This window comes from Aythya fuligula, chromosome 18 (assembly GCF_009819795.1).
Source record: "Aythya fuligula isolate bAytFul2 chromosome 18, bAytFul2.pri, whole genome shotgun sequence".
NCBI lineage: Eukaryota > Metazoa > Chordata > Aves > Anseriformes > Anatidae > Aythya > Aythya fuligula.
This window is the reverse complement of record NC_045576.1, coordinates 624939-647906: the sequence shown is the minus strand read 5'-3', so window position 1 is coordinate 647906 and position 22968 is coordinate 624939. Positions and strand designations below refer to the sequence as shown.

Sequence of the window (22968 nt, the reverse complement as noted above, 5' to 3'; positions counted from 1 at the left end):
GTGAAGTTGCTTCTCTTTTATAGCACATATTTCTAACAAGGAAGTGTTGTCTTGAAGATTCATCTCTTCTAATTAAGTACCAGAACAGATAGTGATTTTCTCTGTAGGTTTTTTTTTTTTTGAAGAACTCAAAATAGGTCAAAATTCACCAACCTGAGTTACCAAATTGTAGACAGTATTGAAGATATTCTATTTATTGCTAGGAGACTAAAGTCTCACTCGAGTGGGACTTAAGTACCTTTAAGTTCAAATCAAAGTAGATTTAAGAGGTTGTTGTACTAACTAAAGAGCAAGGAGTTTTCTCACTGACACAGATTCTATTTTTCCCAGTGAGCGACAACCTTTTTTTCCCCACTAGTGTCCTCTGCTGACGTTCCTTTAGTAAACGTGCAGAAATGGCCTCTGCAGACTCAGAAATGGCTGTTTTTGGGGAGGCGGCTCCCTACCTCCGAAAGTCAGAAAAGGAAAGAATTGAGGCCCAGAACAAACCTTTTGATGCCAAGTCATCCGTCTTTGTGGCCCATCCCAAGGAATCCTTTGTAAAAGGGACAATCCAGAGCAGGGAAACAGGGAAGGTCACTGTGAAAACTGAAGGTGGAGAGGTAAGAGAAAATGAAACTTCAGATCAACATTTGATTCACACTGAGCTTCTAGCTGACATATGCAGACATATTCTTTCATTTCCTTGGCAGACTCTGACCGTGAAGGATGACCAAATCTTCTCCATGAACCCTCCCAAGTATGATAAAATTGAGGACATGGCCATGATGACCCACCTCCACGAACCCGCTGTGCTGTACAACCTCAAAGAGCGTTATGCAGCCTGGATGATCTATGTAAGTACCAGCAGCTCTCTTCCTTTGGGTAGCTGGAAGGCCTGCTGTGCCAGGCTGAACAGAAGCCCATGTGCTGTCTCCCTTCCTTGCAGACCTACTCGGGTCTCTTCTGTGTCACCGTCAACCCCTACAAGTGGCTGCCGGTGTACAACCCGGAGGTGGTGTTGGCCTACCGAGGCAAAAAGCGCCAGGAGGCCCCTCCACACATCTTCTCCATCTCTGACAACGCCTATCAGTTCATGCTGACTGGTGAGTGCTTGATCTCCTTTGACTTGCTCTTTCAATGATGTCTCAGTAGATGGAAATATAGGAATTATCTCTGGAAATCCTGTACAACACTTAAAATACCATATGTGAAATTAATGGAAGACTAAAGTGCTTGACTTTAACGATGTGTGTATGCTGTGTTCCCATTACAGTCAATAGAGACCTGGACCATGTAATGAATGTCATTCAGAAGGAGTAAATTAATCGGCAAGAAGACACCTAGTGTTTGGTCTAGACTTTACTGACTGTAGACCTATTGCTCATTATAGTTAAAAGTAAGCATCAGACAAGTAATGCTTTCAGAAAAACAATGTCAAAAGAAAACAAAAAGAATTAGTGTTCAAACAGAATAGATTTAAAAATAAAATAAATCTCTGTCTTCTTCTCTTATTTCCACCTCTTATTTTCTTTTCCCAGTATGTATATTGAAGTCAGTGATGTGCAGGATTTATATCTTATTTTCCTGTTCTTTTGTTGCAAACTGGAAAACAAATTATGAACAGCAAGATTAAAAATAAGCTGTCTACCTATTAACTCAGAAATATATAATTTATGTACATATAGGAGTAAAAATAAAAGAGATGAAAAGTAGTGAAAAAACTTGGTTAGGATTTACTGTTGTTTGTGAGGTCTCCAGATTTCCTCAGGAAGATTTTAGCTCCAGAAGAATTTAAATGTAATCAACCCTCAGTCTAAGTAATTTTGTCACATGTACTTATCTAATAAGAGAGAAATCAGATGGAAAGAGGATATCTTGAAAGGCTAAACAATATAAAAGTTACTCTGAAGTGGTGTCTTTACTGATCTTGTTTAGAATGCATGTAGTACTGCTGTATAGCGTTGCTACATATCAGCTGGAATTCTCAGGGTTCTTCACTGCCTTCTGTCCTTACACCCTCTGGTGGAAACTGCAGTTCATATTTGTCTCATAGCTTTTGTGTTCTTTCTAATTCATGAGCACCAGGAAAATCATTCTTAATTTCTGTCTTTTCACAGACCGTGAGAATCAGTCAATCCTGATCACGTAAGTACACTTCCTGCTCAGGTCCCTGCAGGGCTACCCGGTCCCAGGAGACCTGCTTCCTGACCACACTCTCCCTGCTTCTCTATTTCATTTGGCAGTGGAGAATCTGGTGCAGGGAAGACTGTGAACACAAAGCGTGTCATCCAGTACTTTGCAACAATTGCAGCTAGTGGGGAGAAGAAGAAGGAGGAGCAGTCTGGCAAAATGCAGGTAAAATTATAGATAGGGGCTCAAATCAATGCTTTTCTCTGTTCCTCATTTTTGAAAAGTAATAACTAGGAATAATTATTGTCCTGTAGGGAACACTTGAGGATCAAATCATCAGCGCCAACCCACTGCTGGAGGCATTTGGAAATGCCAAGACTGTGAGGAATGACAACTCCTCGCGCTTTGTGAGTTGTAGCTTTGGACAAAATCCCTCCTAACAGTAGTGATGAGCCTAGCGACATTCTTACATAAAGAGATGTCAAAAGAATCCATCCAGGCTGAAGTGTTTCTTTTCCCCCTCAACAGGGCAAATTCATCAGAATTCACTTTGGGGCCACAGGCAAACTGGCTTCTGCTGACATTGAAACTTGTAAGTGACATCCTGGCATGATCACATCCCTTCCTAAATTCCTACCTCTGTGTGCTGTCTCATTCCTAGCTCTTTCTTCCTGCTTTGCCAGATCTGCTGGAGAAGTCCAGAGTCACTTTCCAGCTCAAGGCAGAAAGAAGCTACCACATATTTTATCAGATCATGTCCAACAAGAAGCCAGAGCTAATTGGTAGGAAGATTACCTATATTTTTGCAGGAAGATCACTAAAAAACAACTCATCTTGTCTCCCAGATGACTGAAGTAAGCTTGTTTTTCCCTATTTCCTGCTTTCAGACATGCTCCTCATTACCACCAACCCATATGACTACCACTATGTGAGTCAAGGTGAGATCACTGTTCCCAGCATTGATGACCAGGAGGAACTGATGGCTACAGATGTAAGTAACATAAAAAACAGGTCGTGTTGTGGACAAGAGCCCTGGTGTACATGCACTTATTTTACTGTTTATATTACCAGAGTGCCATTGACATCTTGGGCTTCACTGCTGATGAAAAGACTGCCATCTACAAGTTGACGGGAGCTGTCATGCACTATGGCAACTTGAAGTTCAAGCAGAAACAGCGAGAGGAGCAGGCAGAGCCAGATGGCACAGAAGGTATCAGCAGATTCAACAAATTTTCCAAAAGATATTGTCATTGTCACTAAAAGAGGGCCTTAGGCAGATTTCAGGCTTTTAGTATGCAAAAGTAGAAACTAAAAAAAATCAATTATGTTCAATAGTTGTGTAACAGTTGAGACACCTACCTCATCTATCATCATACCTGCATTTTAATTTTGTGAGTACTTTAATAAAATAAAAGATCTGGTGCTCACTGCCTGGAAGCCAGGAGCCATGGATGTCAATTTCTGTAACATCATTAGTCATACTTTTTTCTTTTTTTTTGAATACACCTAGCAATCATTGCTATATTGTGGTACAGTGAAGTGATCCAGCTCTAACAAGGTGGGAGAATATGTTCCCATTCACCCTCACCTACTAGGAAAGAACGCTGATGTGATTTGTGTAGTTGATTCCTCTTAGGTACAGGAAGAGCTAAAATCCATTCCTTCAACTCCCTGAGTGATAACTCCTCTTGCTTCAGGACTAGAAAGCATGAAGCACCATAGTCATGTCTGAAAAAGGATGAAAGCAGTGAGTTAACCTTAATAACATTTGTAGAAACCAAAGCTCAAAATAGTTGTATACTCTCCATCCTAATGACAAAGACAGTAGCTTCATGGCTTTGACAGATATTTTTGTGTACTCCTTAAAGTGAACACTGCTGTTATTTTTGAGACGATACCCCAAGAACAAAATTTTAGGCACTGTCCATCATCTATTTTTCCTCTCACTCTTTCTTTGCGTTTAGTTGCTGACAAGGCTGCATACCTGATGGGTCTGAACTCAGCAGACCTGCTCAAAGCACTCTGTTACCCCCGAGTTAAGGTTGGAAATGAATATGTGACCAAGGGTCAAACTGTGCAGCAGGTAAGAAGTGTGGTAATACATAACCATGTTTTGAATTAAGGTCCCTTTAATCCTCCTCTGTTCTATACTCCAAGCCTCTCTTTTTGCTTTAGGTGCAAAATTCAGTTGGTGCTCTAGCAAAGGCTGTCTATGAGAAGATGTTCTTGTGGATGGTTATTCGTATCAACCAGCAGCTGGATACAAAGCAGCCCCGGCAGTACTTCATTGGTGTCTTGGACATTGCTGGCTTTGAGATCTTTGATGTAAGGATGTTTTTCTAGCAGTTTCTTAATAGGACAGTTGAGAGTAAAGGGACTTCTGAGCCACAATTGAGAAAAGTTATTATCCTCCTACAATTACTCGCTGAACTGAAATTCTCACCCCTTCCTCCCCCAATAACCTTCTAATTACACTGAATTTGCTAAATTTGCTAAATGCAAAGTTTTTCCAACAAGAGAACAAAGGGAAACCAAACAGGAAGAGACCTTGTACTTAAACTATCACCCATAAAGAACACTTTGTATCCCTTCTTTTTTTTTTTTTGCATTTGACAGTTCAACAGCTTTGAGCAGCTGTGCATCAACTTCACCAATGAGAAACTGCAGCAGTTCTTCAACCACCACATGTTTGTGCTGGAGCAGGAGGAATACAAGAAGGAAGGGATTGAATGGACATTCATTGACTTTGGGATGGACCTGGCTGCCTGTATTGAGCTGATTGAGAAGGTATCCTTCCTGCTCATGTGCATTAATGCTGGATCTTCCACGTTTTGTTTTGTTTTGTTTTTCAAATACATACCCTGTGGAAGTGGCAATAGGGTAGAAGTGTTTTTAAAGACCCCATTGAGATTTCAGAACTTTTCCTGAAAGTACTTCCAGATTACAAAATAAAGTTAAATAAATACGGTCGTGTAGCTACCAGTAAAGACATTCTATGGGGAATGTGGTATTTAGCAATCTTGTATTTACCATTTTTTCTGTAAGCAAAGATGTTTACAAAAATGCTGAAAAAAAGACAAGCCTTGCTTAATTTTCTCTGATTAAGGTCATGAAAAGCATAGAATCAACCTTCTCTGTTGACTCTACCCTCTTTTTAATCAAATGATGTCTTCTCTTCTCTTTCTTCCTCCTCTTTGTTGTAAAATGTTCCAGCCCATGGGCATCTTTTCCATTCTGGAAGAGGAGTGCATGTTCCCCAAGGCAACTGACACCTCTTTCAAGAACAAGCTCTATGACCAGCATCTGGGCAAGTCCAGCAATTTCCAGAAGCCCAAGCCAGCCAAAGGCAAGGCTGAGGCCCACTTCTCCCTGGTGCACTATGCTGGCACAGTGGACTACAACATCACTGGCTGGCTTGAGAAGAACAAGGACCCCCTGAATGAAACCGTCATTGGGTTGTACCAGAAATCATCAGTGAAGACACTGGCCTTACTCTTTGCTAACTATGGTGGAGCAGATGCAGGTCAGTTCTGTAAATTCTGTATTTTAGTCACATTCAAAGGGAATTAAAGCAGAAAATACTAAACATTTAATGCTATTTATGTTCTGCACTCTCCATTATGTGGCATCCATATTTAACAGTATTTTTCTTTCATTTGCAGAGGCTGGTGGTGGTGGTAAGAAGGGTGGCAAGAAGAAGGGTTCTTCCTTCCAGACTGTTTCAGCTCTATTCCGGGTATAGTACTTTTTTCCTTATCTGTTCGTAATATGAAGAAAGGGAGAAAGGTAATATTAAATATGAAATGGCTACTTTTGTATTACTGTGAAGTTGATAACATTATTTGGAAATCTCATGACCTGTGTTTTAAGATCATTTTCTAATTTATCTTAAATCAATTGTGAATATGTTCTTCTCTAGAATAAGTATTCAGGTTTTAATTATAAAGAAAAATGATATATATATATATATTTAATATTTATTAATGTTTGGAGAAGATAATAATAGATCTTTAGTTTTCTACCTTTTTTGGGTCAGTCTTCAGCTATAATTTTAGTATCCTTGCATTCCTATGAGCCTGGTATTTTGGTGAATTGAATGTTTCCTTAGAAGTATTCTCCAATAAGTTACTTGACTTATTTAAAAACCAAGCCAAACCATAACAAAACAGATTTTTACTCAAATAGATTGACTTTAGTAGGTAGAACATGAAAGACCTTTAAGCTACTTGTTTTAGCACGGTGTTTCAGTCTTTAATAATCATATTCAATATCTACAAATAAAATAAATCTTTGATTTCTGTGGCTTTACCTAAGTGTTCTGAAACCTAGCTAATCTTGATAAGTTATAAACTTATTGCCATGTGTTTGATGCATTGAACACCAGACATTCAAACACACATTACTTACTGATCCCTCTAGGAGAACTTAAACAAGCTCATGACCAATCTACGGAGTACTCACCCACATTTTGTCCGCTGCATCATCCCAAATGAAACGAAAACACCTGGTAAGAAGCTCAAGTAAAAATAGATTTTCCTCTGAAATAGCTATTCTTCTCTGTGCTAAAAAATGGTATTCACTTGTGCAATTAATTTTTAGGTGCCATGGAGCATGAACTAGTACTGCACCAACTGCGGTGTAACGGTGTGCTGGAAGGGATCAGAATTTGCAGAAAAGGTTTCCCCAGCAGAGTCCTCTATGCAGACTTTAAACAGAGGTAAGAAGGCTCATTTTTCCTACTAATTTTATCTGTGCTGAGCACCTTGTACATCCAACCAATTAAAACTTACACTATGCAGTTCTTTATTTTTTTCAACAAGGAGACTAATGGAATGGATGTGTTTCCATAAACATCAGCTTTACTAGTATACATGCATACATGCTGTTTCATCCAAATGAAGGAGTGACAGCTCATTAGCATTAAAATAGTTTCTATAAAACTATCATTTCTTCCACAAAAATATCAAGGCATTCAATAAAAACAGTAGTCTGCTTGTTGAATACATCCTTATCTGTTTTTAATGCAGATACAAGGTGCTTAATGCCAGTGCCATCCCAGAGGGACAGTTCATTGATAGCAAGAAAGCTTCTGAGAAACTCCTTGCATCTATTGATGTGGATCACACCCAGTACAAATTTGGTCACACCAAGGTACAAACTCTTCCTGACTCAATCACTATGTGCCTATGCTTTGTTCTACCTGGCAGTGATGTGTTGCAACATTCCCTTTCTCAAGGTGTTCTTCAAAGCTGGGCTGCTGGGACTCCTGGAGGAGATGAGGGATGAGAAGCTGGCACAGCTCATCACTCGCACACAGGCCAGGTGCAGGGGCTTCCTGATGAGAGTGGAGTACCAGAGAATGGTGGAGAGGAGGTAGACATTGCTCATCTTCAGTTAGAGTCATTTTCCTGTGTGGGGAAAGTGTCATCAATCATCACATTCAAAATAATCTATGTACATTTTAATTACTCTTCAGGGAGTCCATCTTCTGCATCCAGTACAACATTCGTGCATTCATGAATGTCAAGCACTGGCCCTGGATGAAGCTGTTCTTCAAAATCAAGCCCTTGCTGAAGAGTGCAGAATCTGAGAAGGAGATGGCCAACATGAAGGAAGAATTTGAGAAAACCAAGGAAGAACTTGCAAAGTCTGAGGCAAAGAGGAAGGAGTTGGAAGAGAAAATGGTGAAGCTTGTGCAGGAGAAAAATGATCTGCAGCTCCAAGTGCAGGCTGTGAGTTTATCAGCATTCGTTTATCGTTGAGAAAATGATTTTGTACATTCAGATTGTTCTTTACCAAGCAAAAGGTCAGATTATAGAAGAGCAAAATTCAGAAATGCAAAGTTGAAGAATCAGGTGTCTGCAAGTTATATAGTAAGCACCGCCAAAAGTCAGTGCAAAGAGAGGGAACATCAAATTGGAGTCAGTGCTTTTGCTTTCAGATGAATAAGACATCTACAGCTAGGGAACATGAAATACTCAGAGCAGAGTTATGCCTGAACCCTAAATTCCCCTGAGCAGGTGATTTCCCCTGGAAGCATTCAAGGCCAGGTTGGCTTTGCGCAGCCTGGTCTAGGGGAAGGTGTCCCTTCCCATAGCAGGGGGTTGGAACTGGATGATATTTAAAGTCCTTTTCAACCCAAAATATTCTATGATTCTATGAGTTCTGCAGGGGCAAAACTATCTCCATAGCACCAAGGTGCAAAAGAATTCATTCTGGAGGGTAAATGCAAGCCAGAGTTGAAACTAGTGTAAATTCAGTTGCAGGAAAATACATCCACCATTTGCTTAATAACTAAAGGTTATCATTTACTCAGAAAGTGGGAAATACATCTTCAAAAATTTTTCTAGGTTGAGAAGATATAGAAACACAGTTCCTGTTTCTGAAAAATAGTCACACCAAGCAGGGGTGTTTCTTCTTCCCTCCACTGTTAATTAAACAAAAGAGCTCTTTATGCTTTAGACTTAACTATTATGAATCAATTTCATAAATTAAATTTATAATGAAAAATAGATATATCTTTTGAACATTGCAGTGTTTTCAACTCTAACTTGGATTTTCTGGTATGGGTTGTATGGTAACTTATTTTGAACAGCACCCTGTAGACACACAACACTTACAAAATAGAATGTTACTTAAAAATAATCACAAAAGTACTTGGTATTCAAGTATCACTTTAAAAATCATCTTAAATTACTCATTAGATCACACAGACTAGAAACTAAAAACAATAGACAGTACTTAATTACCCAGTTACTTGAGCATTCCATAGAAAATGGGAAACCTTTGTTACCTCTTTTATCCAGTATGTGAAGAAAAATAAATACCCCATTGTATTTTCTTATATTTTCCTATCATACTTATTTAGGAAAAAGCACATTCATGATATCAAAAAGCCCACCAGAGTAAGAAGATATAATGATTACCTGGTATTGGCATGTGTGAAACCATATATACTGAGGGAAGGTGAGAAATAGGTAGATGATATGCAATGGTGAGAGACCACTTGCAAAAGGAGCAGTCTTTATTATCTAAAATATTAAATTTAGAGAAAGAACCATCTTCATCCATTAAACTGTTCCTGAGACTATCAAAGCCCATATAATAAGGTGTTCAGCAGGATTCAGTTACAAAAGGGAAGGTATTGAATACTGCATTTCTGTAGAAAAATGTCTGTAACCCCTTTCTGTTCTTGGTAGGTGACAGTAAATTTCACACACCTATTACATTCAAGACATTTAGGAGAGGAAAAACAAAATTAGGAAGCCATATTATTTCCAGAGAGAAACAGTATAGCCCTTCCCAGAAAAAAAATCCTCTCAAGGTTAATGAGTTGCTTGATTGAAGGAAAATTTCAGTCTGCATTTTAACACATACTTTGAAAACTTCATAATATAAACCAAGAAAATCTGTCTCTTCCCATCAGGAAGCAGACAGCTTGGCTGATGCTGAGGAAAGGTGTGACCAGCTCATCAAAACCAAAATCCAACTGGAAGCCAAAGTAAAGGAGGTGACTGAAAGGGCTGAGGATGAGGAGGAAATTAATGCTGAGCTGACAGCCAAGAAGAGGAAACTAGAGGATGAGTGTTCAGAGCTGAAGAAAGACATTGATGACCTGGAGTTAACCTTGGCCAAGGTTGAGAAGGAAAAACATGCTACCGAAAACAAGGTAAGACTCAGAAGACATCACTCACACTCGAGAAAGAATTGTAGTCTGTTATACAGCATGAAGTTTTAAACTACATTTTTTATCTACGCTTGCTCCCTTCTTGTCAAAGGTGAAAAACCTCACAGAGGAGATGGCAGCTCTGGATGAGACCATTGTGAAGCTGACAAAAGAGAAGAAAGCCCTCCAAGAGGCCCACCAGCAGACACTGGATGACCTGCAGGCCGAAGAGGACAAAGTCAATACATTGACCAAAGCTAAAACCAAGCTGGAGCAGCAAGTGGATGATGTAAGCACATGTGCCTCCAGCGAGACAGGACAGGTATGGAGTTCAACCTGCCTGGCATTGTTGGTGTTGTTGTGTTTAGCTGGAAGGGTCCCTGGAGCAAGAGAAGAAACTGCGCATGGACCTTGAAAGGGCTAAGAGGAAACTTGAGGGAGACCTGAAGCTGGCCCATGATAGCATAATGGATTTGGAAAATGATAAGCAGCAGCTGGATGAGAAACTGAAGAAGTAAGTGTGGTTGTGGAACACCTGAGTGCAGGTCAGGTGCATTTATTAGGTAGTTTTATTCAGATGTTAAGAGTGTGATACTGTATGCTTTGTGCAAAGGAAAGACTTTGAAATCAGCCAGATCCAGAGCAAAATTGAAGATGAGCAACTTCTTGGCATGCAATTGCAGAAGAAGATCAAGGAGCTGCAGGCAAGTCTCTGGTCCTTCCCCTCCACCCTTCAGGAGGACATCAGTACAAGGAGGGCATGGGTGTGAAGGGTCTTGCATTTTCCCCAGGCCCGTATCGAGGAACTGGAGGAGGAAATTGAGGCAGAGCGAACCTCTCGGGCAAAAGCAGAGAAGCACCGTGCTGACCTCTCCAGGGAGCTGGAGGAGATCAGCGAGCGCCTGGAAGAAGCAGGTGGGGCTACAGCAGCTCAGGTTGAGGTGAACAAGAAGCGTGAGGCAGAATTTCAGAAGATGCGCCGCGACCTCGAAGAGGCCACACTGCAACACGAAGCCACAGCTGCCACCCTGCGGAAGAAGCACGCAGACAGCACAGCTGAGCTTGGTGAGCAGATCGACAACCTGCAACGAGTCAAGCAGAAGCTGGAGAAGGAGAAGAGTGAGCTGAAGATGGAGATAGATGACTTGGCCAGTAACATGGAGTCTGTCTCCAAAGCCAAGGTACTGAAATACTTTAATTAGTACTTTGTAAACTATGTAATACTTATTTTTATTTTTATACTTAAACATCACTGGGTTACAATACAACTTTTTTCTTCTAATCTAATATATACATCCTGGGTTTATGTGTATTGTCCATATATATGTAAACTTCATCTCCTGGCTACATTTTCTTGCTGTAAATATGGCAGAGTCCAGGTATTAACACATTTTTAAATGTATGTTTTCCAACTAGGCAAACCTGGAGAAGATGTGCCGCACTCTGGAAGACCAACTAAGTGAATTTAAAACAAAGGAAGAGCAGAATCAACGCATGATCAGTGATCTCAGTGCTCAAAGAGCTCGTCTACAGACAGAATCTGGTAAGGCAACAAATCTTTAGTTTGGAAATGGAAGAATCCTTTACATGTCTTTATTTCATTTCAAATTTATTTAATTTGGCCATTAAAAAATTTCTAAATACAAACTTTTCCAGGTGAATATGCACGCCAGGTTGAGGAGAAAGATGCTTTAATTTCTCAGCTTTCTAGAGGGAAACAGGCCTTCACCCAACAGATTGAGGAACTGAAGCGACAACTAGAGGAAGAGATAAAGGTGAAGACACTTCATGTATATTTATTTTATAAAGTTTATATATCATTGCTGTATCAGTGCACACTCCTGGCTTCCTGCACTATATCAGTCTTCGGCTTGATATTTCCGTACACTGTGTAGATTACTATTTTCCTGGAAGATATTCCAGTGTTTAAATACCAGTATGAAAATATTTCCCAGAATACAGCTACTCCTAATTGCAATACTTTTAACTCCAGGCCAAGAATGCCCTGGCCCATGGCTTGCAGTCTGCTCGCCATGACTGTGACTTGCTCCGGGAACAATATGAGGAGGAGCAGGAAGCCAAGGGTGAGCTGCAGCGTGCCCTGTCCAAAGCCAACAGCGAAGTGGCCCAGTGGAGAACCAAATATGAGACGGACGCTATTCAGCGCACAGAAGAGCTGGAGGAGGCCAAGTATGTGGTGACAGGATGCAAACAAGCAGGAGGGGCAATGAAAATTCAGAAGGGACCTTGGAAACAAAGACCAAGATATACAAAGAAATAAGTCATGGGGTTGCTTTAGGGAAGGATGACAGATGTGGTAAACTTTATCTACGGACCTTGTGGATTGGAGTCCACAGACTGCAAAATGACTAAGTGTGCAATTGTAAAGAGCATACTCATTCCTCTTTGATCACTAACTATGAGCTTTTTATCACCTCCCAGGAAGAAGCTGGCACAGCGCCTGCAGGATGCAGAGGAACACGTTGAAGCTGTCAACGCCAAATGTGCTTCCCTGGAAAAGACAAAGCAGAGGCTGCAGAACGAGGTGGAAGACCTGATGATTGACGTGGAGCGAGCAAATGCTGCCTGCGCAGCTCTGGACAAGAAGCAGAAGAACTTTGACAAGGTATTCTGGCCTCTGGCCCTGTGCTTCCTGGGCAGGGCATCTCCTCACAATCATCACATCCATACTCACACCCTGTTGCTCCTCAGATCCTGGCAGAGTGGAAGCAGAAGTACGAGGAAACACAGGCTGAGCTGGAAGCTTCCCAGAAGGAGTCTCGCTCTCTCAGCACGGAGCTGTTTAAGATGAAGAATGCCTATGAGGAGTCCCTGGACCACCTGGAAACGCTGAAGCGTGAGAACAAGAACTTGCAGCGTAAGTCCCTAGCCCTCTGCTGCTGGCCAGGCTTTCCCCCAAGCTTGTCTACCCACCACTCCACACGGGTGAGTGCCCGCAGTGATGAGAAGAGACCTGTCAGCCTGGTGCGTCAGGGCCTTTCCCTTTATGCCCTATGTCTGACCATGCCTTGTTTCACCCTTCCCTACAGAGGAGATTTCTGACCTCACGGAGCAGATTGCAGAGGGAGGAAAGGCGATCCACGAGCTGGAGAAAGTCAAGAAGCAGATTGAGCAGGAGAAATCTGAAATCCAGGCTGCCTTGGAGGAAGCTGAAGTATGTGCCCATAGTCACTGCTGTCCACACTAGAAACGTTAGCAGTGGGGAAATGTGGCTAAGTAGTGCATGGTCCCCCTTCTGTTCTAGCTGTGGAGCACATCCACACCAGGTTCTCTGAAAAATTCTGTAATTATCAAGCAAACAAGAAGTAGCTCTACCCATGTTATACATGTTTGTGACCATTTGTCCAGGCCTCCCTAGAACATGAAGAGGGGAAAATCCTGCGCCTCCAGCTGGAGCTCAACCAGGTCAAGTCTGAGATTGACAGGAAGATCGCAGAGAAAGATGAGGAAATTGACCAGCTGAAGAGAAATCACCTCAGAATTGTGGAGTCCTTGCAGAGCAGTCTGGATGCTGAGATCAGGAGCAGGAACGAAGCCCTGCGGCTGAAGAAGAAGATGGAGGGAGACCTGAATGAAATGGAGATCCAGCTGAGCCATGCCAACCGTGTGGCTGCAGAGGCACAAAAGAACCTGAGAAACACACAGGCAGTGCTCAAGGTCAATTCAGCAAAGCTACACATACAAGAAAGGCTTCTCTAACATTTTTGGCACCCTAGTGTGCTATGCTGCCTTGTCACTTCTCTTGCCTCTTTTACAGGATACCCAGATACATTTGGATGATGCACTCAGGACGCAGGAAGACCTGAAGGAGCAGGTGGCCATGGTGGAGCGCAGAGCAAACCTCTTGCAGGCTGAGATTGAGGAGCTGCGGGCAGCCCTGGAGCAGACAGAGCGGTCAAGGAAAGTGGCTGAGCAGGAGCTTCTGGATGCAAGCGAGCGTGTGCAGCTCCTCCATACCCAGGTAAGGGCTTGTTGCCCAAACCAGTTGTGTAGACACTTAGCACAGATGACTGTTATAGTAGTAGAGAGTGACGCAGGACAATGGTCTACAATGGCCTCTATACTGCTGTCCACACTGGAAACAGGGTCACAGCCCATCACCTAAGTGCACCACTGATATTTGGTAAACAATTCTCTAATAAAGAATTCCAAACACAGAATTTAAAGGTTGAAGAGAAAAGAGTTGGCTCAGGCTGTAGCTTTGGTATTTTAGGCCTCAGAATACAAGTCTTACAATCTCTGTTTGCACAGAACACCAGCTTGATCAACACCAAGAAGAAGCTGGAAACAGACATTGCCCAAATTCAGAGTGAAATGGAAGACACCATCCAGGAAGCCCGCAATGCTGAAGAGAAGGCCAAGAAGGCCATCACAGATGTGAGTTGGGGAACTCTGTCACTGAGGGTGATGGATGCATTCTTCCCAAAATATCTTTGGCCCCACCCTGGCTTTGCTGCTTTGCCTCTCCAGGCGGCCATGATGGCAGAAGAGCTGAAGAAGGAGCAGGACACCAGTGCCCACCTAGAGAGAATGAAGAAGAACCTGGACGTGACGGTGAAAGACCTGCAGCACCGTCTGGATGAGGCTGAGCAGCTGGCACTGAAGGGAGGCAAGAAGCAACTCCAGAAGCTGGAGGCCAGGGTGCGTAGGGCTGGTATTTGTGCACAAGGGAGCATGTCATGAAGGGAGCCACCTGGAAAGCTCCAAACATGAGCTTCTCATTGCAGGTGCGGGAGCTGGAAGGGGAGGTAGATGCTGAGCAGAAGCGCAGTGCTGAAGCCGTGAAGGGTGTGCGCAAGTACGAGAGGAGGGTGAAGGAGCTGACCTACCAGGTAAGGCAAGAGGCATCTTTGTGCTGACACACCCTTCTCACGGAAAGCCAAAGCATTTTTCCATGAACTCCAAGAACACATGTTTTCTGGTGGTGTGGGGAAACCAACTCTCTCTCTTTCCTTCTTACCAACCACTGTAGTCTGAGGAAGACCGGAAGAACATTCTCAGGCTCCAGGATCTGGTGGACAAGCTGCAGATGAAGGTGAAATCCTACAAGAGACAAGCTGAGGAGGCTGTAAGTATTGCTTGGAGAATGGCCATGCGCACCCTTCCGTCGGAGCAGCACACTCATTGAGATGAGCACGAATACAAAGAAAGAGGCATGAAAGTAACTCCAAAGACATAACAGACTTGACCATGTGGTTCTTTCCCGTGTCAGCAGGCCTCGCCTTCTTCTGGGCATGCTGCACTCAGGGATGAACCAAGGGTTATCCTGCCACCTGTTTGATTCAGGAAGTCAGACCAAAATTCCCAAGGGCCTCGTCCATTGACTGAGAAGCTCATGAATCTCTGACGCTGGTAACAGCACAGGGTTTCTGAGTCTTTCTCAACCTAATAAACCACATGGAAAATTGGGCACCGAGTAGTGGGAGAATAAGCACACAAAATGAGAAGACCACGTGACAAAATTGCTCCTCAAGAGTGACACGATACCGGTGCAGTTTGTCACAGTGAGGTCCTCAATAAGGGAGGATGATGAGGTCTTTGAGAGGGTTCTGGGTCAGCAGTGGTAGATAGGAGACGGGAGGCCTGTGCTTCACCACAGCCCTTCGAGGCCCAGGCACATGAGGAGTGAAACCCCTGCCCCAGGCTCCTCACCACCAAGTCCCTCTCCCCACACAGGAGGAGCTGTCCAATGTCAACCTCTCCAAATTCCGCAAGATCCAGCACGAGCTTGAGGAAGCCGAGGAGCGGGCTGATATTGCAGAGTCTCAGGTCAACAAACTACGAGTGAAAAGCAGGGAGTTTCACGGCAAGAAGATAGAAGAGGAAGAGTGAAGATGTCACGTGGCAGCAAAGTGGCCTGAGGGGTGCACAAAATGTGAACCCTCTGTTGCTTTGTTTTGCAATGTATTTGTAACCATGTCAATGTCTAGAGAATAAAGACCGTAGATTAATTTGCACAGACACTATGAACAGTGGCTTCTTTGTTTTCTCTTCCTGAATAAGCTTAGGATTTTGGTGAATCAGCTACAGATGCTTTCAAGCTTCTAGCACTGCTCTTGCCCTCACATATTCTTGATGCTTCTCCTACTGTCCTTTCAGCACAGCTTACAGCCCACGTGAGTTGCAAGAGGAGCGATCCCTTTCCTCTTTGCTCTGCCTGCTTTTGTTTCTGATCTTGGCAATCACAAATCCTAACCACCAGACTCTGAGTAAGCTATCAGATGTCACAGTGCATCACACTACAATGGGACAGACATTTCCTCAGCAGAGACAATTTTCAGCAGACACGGAAATTGTCACACTGTAATGACTCTTCCACGGTGCCTCTAAATTGTGCAATTTCTCTTACTCTAGATTTGCTCAGCTGCTGTCACCACCTGCTCATAGTTTCTCTGCAGTGTGGCAAAATGCTGAGCCCTGCCAGGGGCCAATCGGGTGGAAGGAGGCCTCCTCAGGGCTGATTTCCCTTACACTGTGTGGCAAGAATGCTCCTCCTCAGCATGTCACCTCAAAGGTCAGGCCGTGTGTGGCAAATCCACAGGCAAGGGAAAAGAAGAAAGCTGATGGCTGTATTCCTCCATTATTTCCTCAGATACCTGAAGCTCCCCTTCAGCCTAAATACATGCTAAGCTGGCAATGTTTTGGTCAATGTGAGTCAGAAGGGAAGGGGGAAATTGGCAAATAATTTTTCTTCCATTCAGACCCTGATCTGAATAGAAGAGGACCACTGGGCATGTACAGCTGCACGTACAGTCTCATGTGCTCTATCAGCCGTCTCAGCTGGAGCATTCTGAAGCGTTAGGCCTTGGCTGAAAAGGCACATGGAGGCTGCGATGGTACGTTAAAGGCATGCACACAGATGTCTGCCTAAACCAATGCTTTCACACAACTGACAGCTCTGTACTTCCCAGCAAATTCTGTCCCTTGTTTTCAGGAAGACCACACAACCCTGGAGGATTCTGTCAGAAGGCTCTGCAGGGCTGTACTGTGAATCAAAGACAGGTTAGTGGTAACTGAGGACTACTAAGTTAATTTGGTGATCCTTTAAGGAGTAGAAATTTGCACAATTGCACCCGCTGTTGCCACACTGCCCCTGTCTGAAGTGTTCGCAGCCCATTACCTTGACTGACTCCCGACTGCAGGAGCCCTTGGTGTGGACTGATGTAGAGTGGATGAGAAAGACATTAGCAGCAACTGAAGAGTGAGGTTCAGCTGACACTAAAGGGAAGCAAGAAGCCGATGCAGGAGCAGAGGACAGTGTATGTGTTGATGTTTCGCGAGGGTCCATGTGTTTCCACCTCTGTCTACTGTACAAGGGCTGCTGCTCAAAAGCAGAGGTGGATCCTCCATGGATCAGTAAGCCTAAAAGGTGAGAAAGGATGGGGGTGAGGCTGGTGCTGTGGGCTGAAGGGATGGAAGCTGTGCAGAAAACGATTGTGCCCAAGCGGGTAGCCCCTGAATGCTTTCAACCCTGATTGGCTTACAATATTTACAATGGAGAGCTTGCCACTGGAGCTCCTTAAGGGTGATGGGAAGTGATAAGGACTGAGACTGGCCTCTTGGTCCAAGCTTTAGAAGTCCATACAGGGGGTTCTGCCTCCAAGCAGGCACTCACACCACTGGGAAGTTTCAACCGACAGCTGTATGTCTGTGACAGCATTATCCAATGGATGGACGAATATCCACCCAACCTGGCTCCCAGGTGCAGCCTCACCAACACACCAGCTCTTGCAAGGAAGCCCAGCTTGCTTCCAGTGTCACTAGGGAGGACTGGTGAGCAGAACCTCTGCCACTGCTGTCACTACTGTCTGAGAGAGCAAGGGGAGATGGTTCTTTAGGTTTTCAGTCATTAGGACCTTAAGAAAGCTACCCAACACTTTGCAGAGTTGCCAGACTAGTTCTCCCTTCTCAAGGCACTGCATAATTTTTCCCCGTGGCTTCCTAGCAGACTCCAATCTTTTTCATGCCTCCTCATCCTCTGCTGTCTTGCTCTGTGCCTGAGAGTGCCTGGCTCTGCCATCATGGATGGGGTCTCTGTGGTGAGCCTGGACTGTCCAAACCCATCTCAGCTCAGTGCTCCTCTTGTGTGGCTCTAGAATCCCTGTCCACACACACCTGCAGGCTTCTCCAAAGCTTCAGGTAGGGATGGGTAGAGTCTAGATGGCACACAACATCACATGAGCATTTCTGTTAGCTGTAATGGCAGGGCTAATCTGTACAAGCATAAAATTCTGAGACTCTTTGAAATCCTACTTTTCAGACCCTGCACTCTCCTTTGCTTTGCATTGGCTCCACTGTGGGAGCTCAAGGATGTGTCATGACATCAGAACAAAACAAGGTAGCCAGCAAAAGCCAGCCATAGGGAAGACAGCAGCCAAGAAGAAGAGTGAGCCGACTGATGACTCCTGGACACACTGGTAAGTGTGGCATCTGGAAAAGTTTCTTTGATGACTTGTACAAAAGAAAATGTTACAAGAGGTACTGATAGGAAAGGGCGAGCGATTCACTGAAGATGAAGCAACTCTCAGTTCATAACTGTGTCTGTTCTCTTCTGAGCTACCGTAACCTTCACTTACACAAAGTTCCATGCCCCCTGTTCTCTCCCTAGCGCTCAGGGATGTGGTTGGAGATAAATCAGGCAGCGGAATGTCCTAAGCTCGGGGACAGGTGCACGCCCTCAGGGACAGCTTGCTGTAAGTGCAGCTGGGCAGTGCTGGTGGGACCGAGGTCCAGCCTCGTGTCCCCAGCAAATTCCCACAGCTCCCTCCTGGCCCCCATCTCCTGCACCCTCAGGCCCTGCAGCCTTGACAAGAGTCATTCGCAGAAGGGGCTTGCTCAGAGAGCTCTGGAGGTTGCCTGTGCCAGGAGGATCACTTTGTCATTTGTCTCCCTTCATCGGCAGTGTCAAAAGCTAAAAATAGCCAGCCCTTGCAAGACTCCTGCGTGAAGCCATGCCTGCTTGTGTAGATGATATGCTTCCACTAATAGCGCTTGAAGACATTCCTCAGCGGGTAGCTTGCCTTCTATATCTCACTGCAATGCGTTGCCATGTAGGAGCTGGACAACTGTGCTGTGTCCTAAGATGGCAGATGCTATTCTTATCCCAGAAAGGCCTGCTCCGGCACAGCTCCTTTGTCAGCTGAAATGTGAAAAATCAGAAACAGGCCTGAGTGTGCTCCCACTTGTAAGAGTATAAATCAAGAGTGACCCCTCTGAAGCCAGTGGAATGACAGTGAGTGAAACCAGTGCCTGGGTGCTCACTCTGCTCTCCTGGGACATGCTGTCCCATCGGGAACATGGCAGCTGCACGGGTGCTTCAGCGGTCTGTTTGGGGTGTGGGTAGGGACATCCCTTCCCTTGGACATCAACAAATGAAAAGATGGTATGTAGCCCTGAAAGCGTACAATTTTACAACTGCCTCCCTCTGTGGCGAGGAGGAAGCCAGAGGCAGGGCTTACTCCAACCTTCAGAAGCTTCCAGAAAGACTCTTCCCCTTGCTCAGACTGTGCTTTTGCAGCACTCACTGAGGGAAAGTAGCAGGGCTGCTCAACGGAGATCCTTCAAGGAATCCCATTGCAGTATGGGGACTGCAGAAGAACCTCTGGCCAAGTCAGTGGCCATAACATGCTGGTTATGGAGGCCCCACTCTGCCTGCAGCCTGCCTTCACTAGCTCTTTGGAGAGCTCAGGAAAGGAGGCATCCCAGTACAGTACAGTCGCCACGGGAAATCAATTAGAGGAAGTCAAGGCAGACATCAGTTGGGAGGGTGGCTGTGCCTGTCCCATTGCCATCTGGCCTGTTGCATGAAGGACACAGGCCCCATCAGCTTTCCCCTCAGCACTGGACTCCAGCAGCCTCCTGTCAGTCACAGGGAACTCAGACAGGCAACACCTGACCTCATCTATTTGTGCTCAGAGCAGAATTTGTGCTGAAGGCACGAATTGCCAGCGGGTGGCAGCATGGAGCCTCAGAGGTGGTCCTTCCACTGGGTGCCTTCCCTGCTATAAAACAGCAGCTAGGACTCGCTTAAAATGGCATGCATTTAAAGCTGGTGAAACTTGCTGACCTACGTGTTATTGCCAAACCCAACCAAATGGGATGAAATTTAACTAGTTAGGTCAACTTATCTAGTGTCTATCTATATTCTGTGTTCACTGGAACAGGTCAAAGGCAGGTGGAATGGGCCAAAGAAGGCCTAGAAATTTGTGGCTCATTAATGCTGATACAAAGGACCCTGGGCTGGCAGTAGCAGCCACTGGTCGCTGTGCAGGGCCTCGTTTGCATTGGGCCCTCTGCTGAGAAAGCCTCCATGTAAGTGCTCTGAAGTGTGTGACTGTCAAAAGGCCAACACAAAGCACCAATAGACCTGCCAACTCCAACACACACACCTGATAGCACAGTCTGAGGGCTGTGACTGTTGCACCTCTTTTGACAGCTGTGTTCTGGCTGGACCTTTAGAGTGCAGGCACCAGGGGAGGCTCAGGACTCTGGAGTGCCCCACTCATCTTAGGATGGACATGAGGATCTTACCTCCACAGGTGAGGATCTCTTAGACTCTTAGGCCACAAAGGGCAACAGAGAAAGCCCTTTGCAGCCTGAAGGGTAAGCAATCCAGAGGAGTTTTAGGTTAGATGTTAGGAAGAACTTCTTTACTGAAAGGGTTGTTAGGCATTGGAACAGGCTGCCCAGGGAAGTGGTGGAGTCACCATCCCTGGAAGCCTTCAGAAGACGTTTAGATGTAGAGCTTAGGGATATGGTTTAGTGGGGACTGTTAGCGTTAGGTCAGAGGTTGGACTCAATGATCTTGAGGTCTCTTCCAACCTAGAAATTCTGTGTGATTCTGTGTGATTCTGTGTGAATAATAAGCCAAGTGTTTCCCACGGTCTACCTTTAAGCTGACTCTAGGATCAAAATACACATCATCAAAGTAATTGTCCCGGTAGAAGTAAGTGACTGTGAACTCAACCAAAGCTGACCTGGACCTTCACTGTTCACACACAAAAGCAGAACAGGGCCCCAGCGGGAAAAGACATCCTGTCTCTCATCTCCCTCTTCTTCATCTTGCAGAGGAAGCCCAGTGAGGGGGGTTGAGAAGAATCGCGTATGAGGTTCCCCTTGCCCTCTGAGACCTGTGAGCAGGACCAGCTCCCTGGGAGACAGAGATGCTGTGAGAGGTAGGGTCAATCACTAACAGACACTGGAACCACAGGCTGTCTCTCCTCTAGCAAGTGGAACAATAGGAGAACATCAGTGGGGCAGAAACAGGTGCTGAGGACCTGACACCTAGGCTCAATGGGTTCCAGGGGCAGGGGTGGGGGTTCCAAGACCCGAATGCCAGTTTGAGGTGGGAGCATGGCAGAGGTGCCTGTCTTATTTAGGTGAGCTGTGCTTTGTGGTTTTGGCTGTGTGGATTCCTTCTCCAAGGAGGAGTTTTTATGTCTCTGGCCCAGAATGGGACAGAAACAGGAGACCTGGTTACCTAGCATTTGGAGAAGACTTAGGTTTTAAATGATTTTTTGCCTCACTCTTCACCAGCAAATGACTAATATAGAGTATTAATATATAGTAACCGCACTGCTCAAATTGCAGAAGGCAAAAGACAGGGACTGGGAGAATGAAGACCTGCTCACTGAAGGAGATTACGTCTGACAGCATCTAAGGAACCTGAAGGTACACAAGTCCATGGGACCTTGTGATGTGCATACAAGGGTCCTGAGGGACTGGACAGATGAAGTTGCTAAGCATATTCATCATATTCAAGAAGTAATAGCAGCCTGTTGAAGTTGCCACTGACTGAAAAAGGGGAAACATAACTCCCTTTTTTAAAAAAGGGAATAAAGGAAGACCTGGGGAACTACAGGCTAGTCAGTTTCACCTTTGTGCCCAGTAACATCATGGAGCAAATCCTCCTTGAAACAACATGAGCTGCCATTTTCACCATACATTAATGATCTTGTTTACCTGTTTGATTACCTAAGATGGTTATTATAGTGCAGACTTTGTTAAGGGGTTGTGAACTTGTGTGAGAGGGGCATCTAAGCACTCTGGTAGAACAAAATGGTATCAGAATTAAAAGTAGCTCTGGTAAACTGTAGAATTTTTCCAAATTAAGAAGGAAATCTAATGAAGAGCAAAAAAGCACTTTGGAAGACGAGGCAGAGAAATGCATGTTTTATGGCTGCCAAACTATACGGGAAAGGAAGTGAAAATTGTAATATATCACAAGTTGGCATTTTATGACAGCTATAAAAAAGGGACATTTTGATATTTTTGAACATGTTCCTAGCTTTTTTCCTAGCATTTTTTTACATGTATTGGTGTTTGGGTGTTGTTATTAGAAACTGAGAAAGTTTCTACAATAGGAAACAATTCATATTTCAGCGTGTTGGATTGACATTTATGTGACATAATTGATAATTATGTGATTATATGAGAAAAACACTAGCTTTACATTGAAAAATATATTTTGAACAAAATAGAATCACAATAGCATTTACCTTAAATAAGAAATACCTTAAAAATATAATCTGCCTTACTTGAAAATTATCATATTTGGTAATAACTTAAACTCACATTACTCTTATATGATGTTTTATGTATTTTTTTTTTAAATTTTATTTATTATTCTTGGGATCCTTAACATGCTCTATTTTTCAGTTTGAACTAAGCATCTCAGTCAAGGTGTGCTGTTCCTAAAGCCATCTTTAGATATATTATTCTTTTCCTATATATGGGTGTAGGACTAGGTGATCTTAAAAGCTCCCTCCCTTCAAACCCAAACCATTTGACAATTCTGTTATTTGTGATATTCTCCTGTGCTTGAGTTACAGTGGTGGTTAATTAATGATCCAATTTATTACATTATTAGGGCAAAGGTAGAACACCAGGAAGAAACTAAGGATTTCTTTTTCTTGAATTGTGATTATCTGCTACGTGTCAAGGGTTGCTTTGCAATGATGCACTATTTTTAAAATCAAGCTGTCTGTCATCTGATCAGTACTAGTGCAAAGGTCCTGAGAAAAACCTTGGTCTGTAATGGCCATAAAGAAAGATCTCTCAGAGAAAAGCTTAAAATAGATGGAGCTGATGGGCTTATATAGAGCTTGTGTCATATATGGACTGCAGGAGATCTCCTGAGTGCAAAGGCAGCGTTCCGGTGATAGCAGAGC

The 22968-nt window shown here is 44.1% G+C and overlaps 1 protein-coding gene across 2 annotated transcripts; it reads left to right on the top strand.

Moving 5' to 3' along the window:
• Nucleotides 1–395: 395 nt before the first annotated feature.
• On the top strand, nucleotides 396–15651 carry LOC116496447 (myosin heavy chain, skeletal muscle, adult-like). Of its 2 annotated transcripts, none has more exons than XM_032199538.1 (38): nucleotides 396–602; nucleotides 693–836; nucleotides 929–1085; nucleotides 2100–2127; nucleotides 2226–2337; nucleotides 2427–2519; nucleotides 2641–2704; nucleotides 2796–2894; nucleotides 3000–3103; nucleotides 3184–3322; nucleotides 4077–4195; nucleotides 4288–4437; nucleotides 4729–4899; nucleotides 5326–5631; nucleotides 5777–5848; nucleotides 6532–6619; nucleotides 6712–6829; nucleotides 7140–7263; nucleotides 7349–7485; nucleotides 7589–7844; nucleotides 9539–9781; nucleotides 9891–10067; nucleotides 10147–10292; nucleotides 10392–10482; nucleotides 10570–10959; nucleotides 11195–11321; nucleotides 11435–11553; nucleotides 11772–11968; nucleotides 12221–12404; nucleotides 12491–12656; nucleotides 12829–12953; nucleotides 13148–13456; nucleotides 13557–13760; nucleotides 14051–14176; nucleotides 14270–14440; nucleotides 14527–14631; nucleotides 14772–14867; nucleotides 15476–15651. In XM_032199538.1, the coding sequence occupies exons 1-38, from the start codon at nucleotides 396–398 to the stop codon at nucleotides 15629–15631; spliced, it is 5820 nt and encodes a 1939-aa protein (XP_032055429.1). In that variant the 3' UTR covers nucleotides 15632–15651. The 2 variants fall into 2 exon arrangements, with proteins under 2 accessions (XP_032055429.1, XP_032055428.1); XM_032199537.1 differs by having other exon boundaries at nucleotides 5326–5635; nucleotides 5775–5848.
• Nucleotides 15652–22968: the final 7317 nt, after the last annotated feature.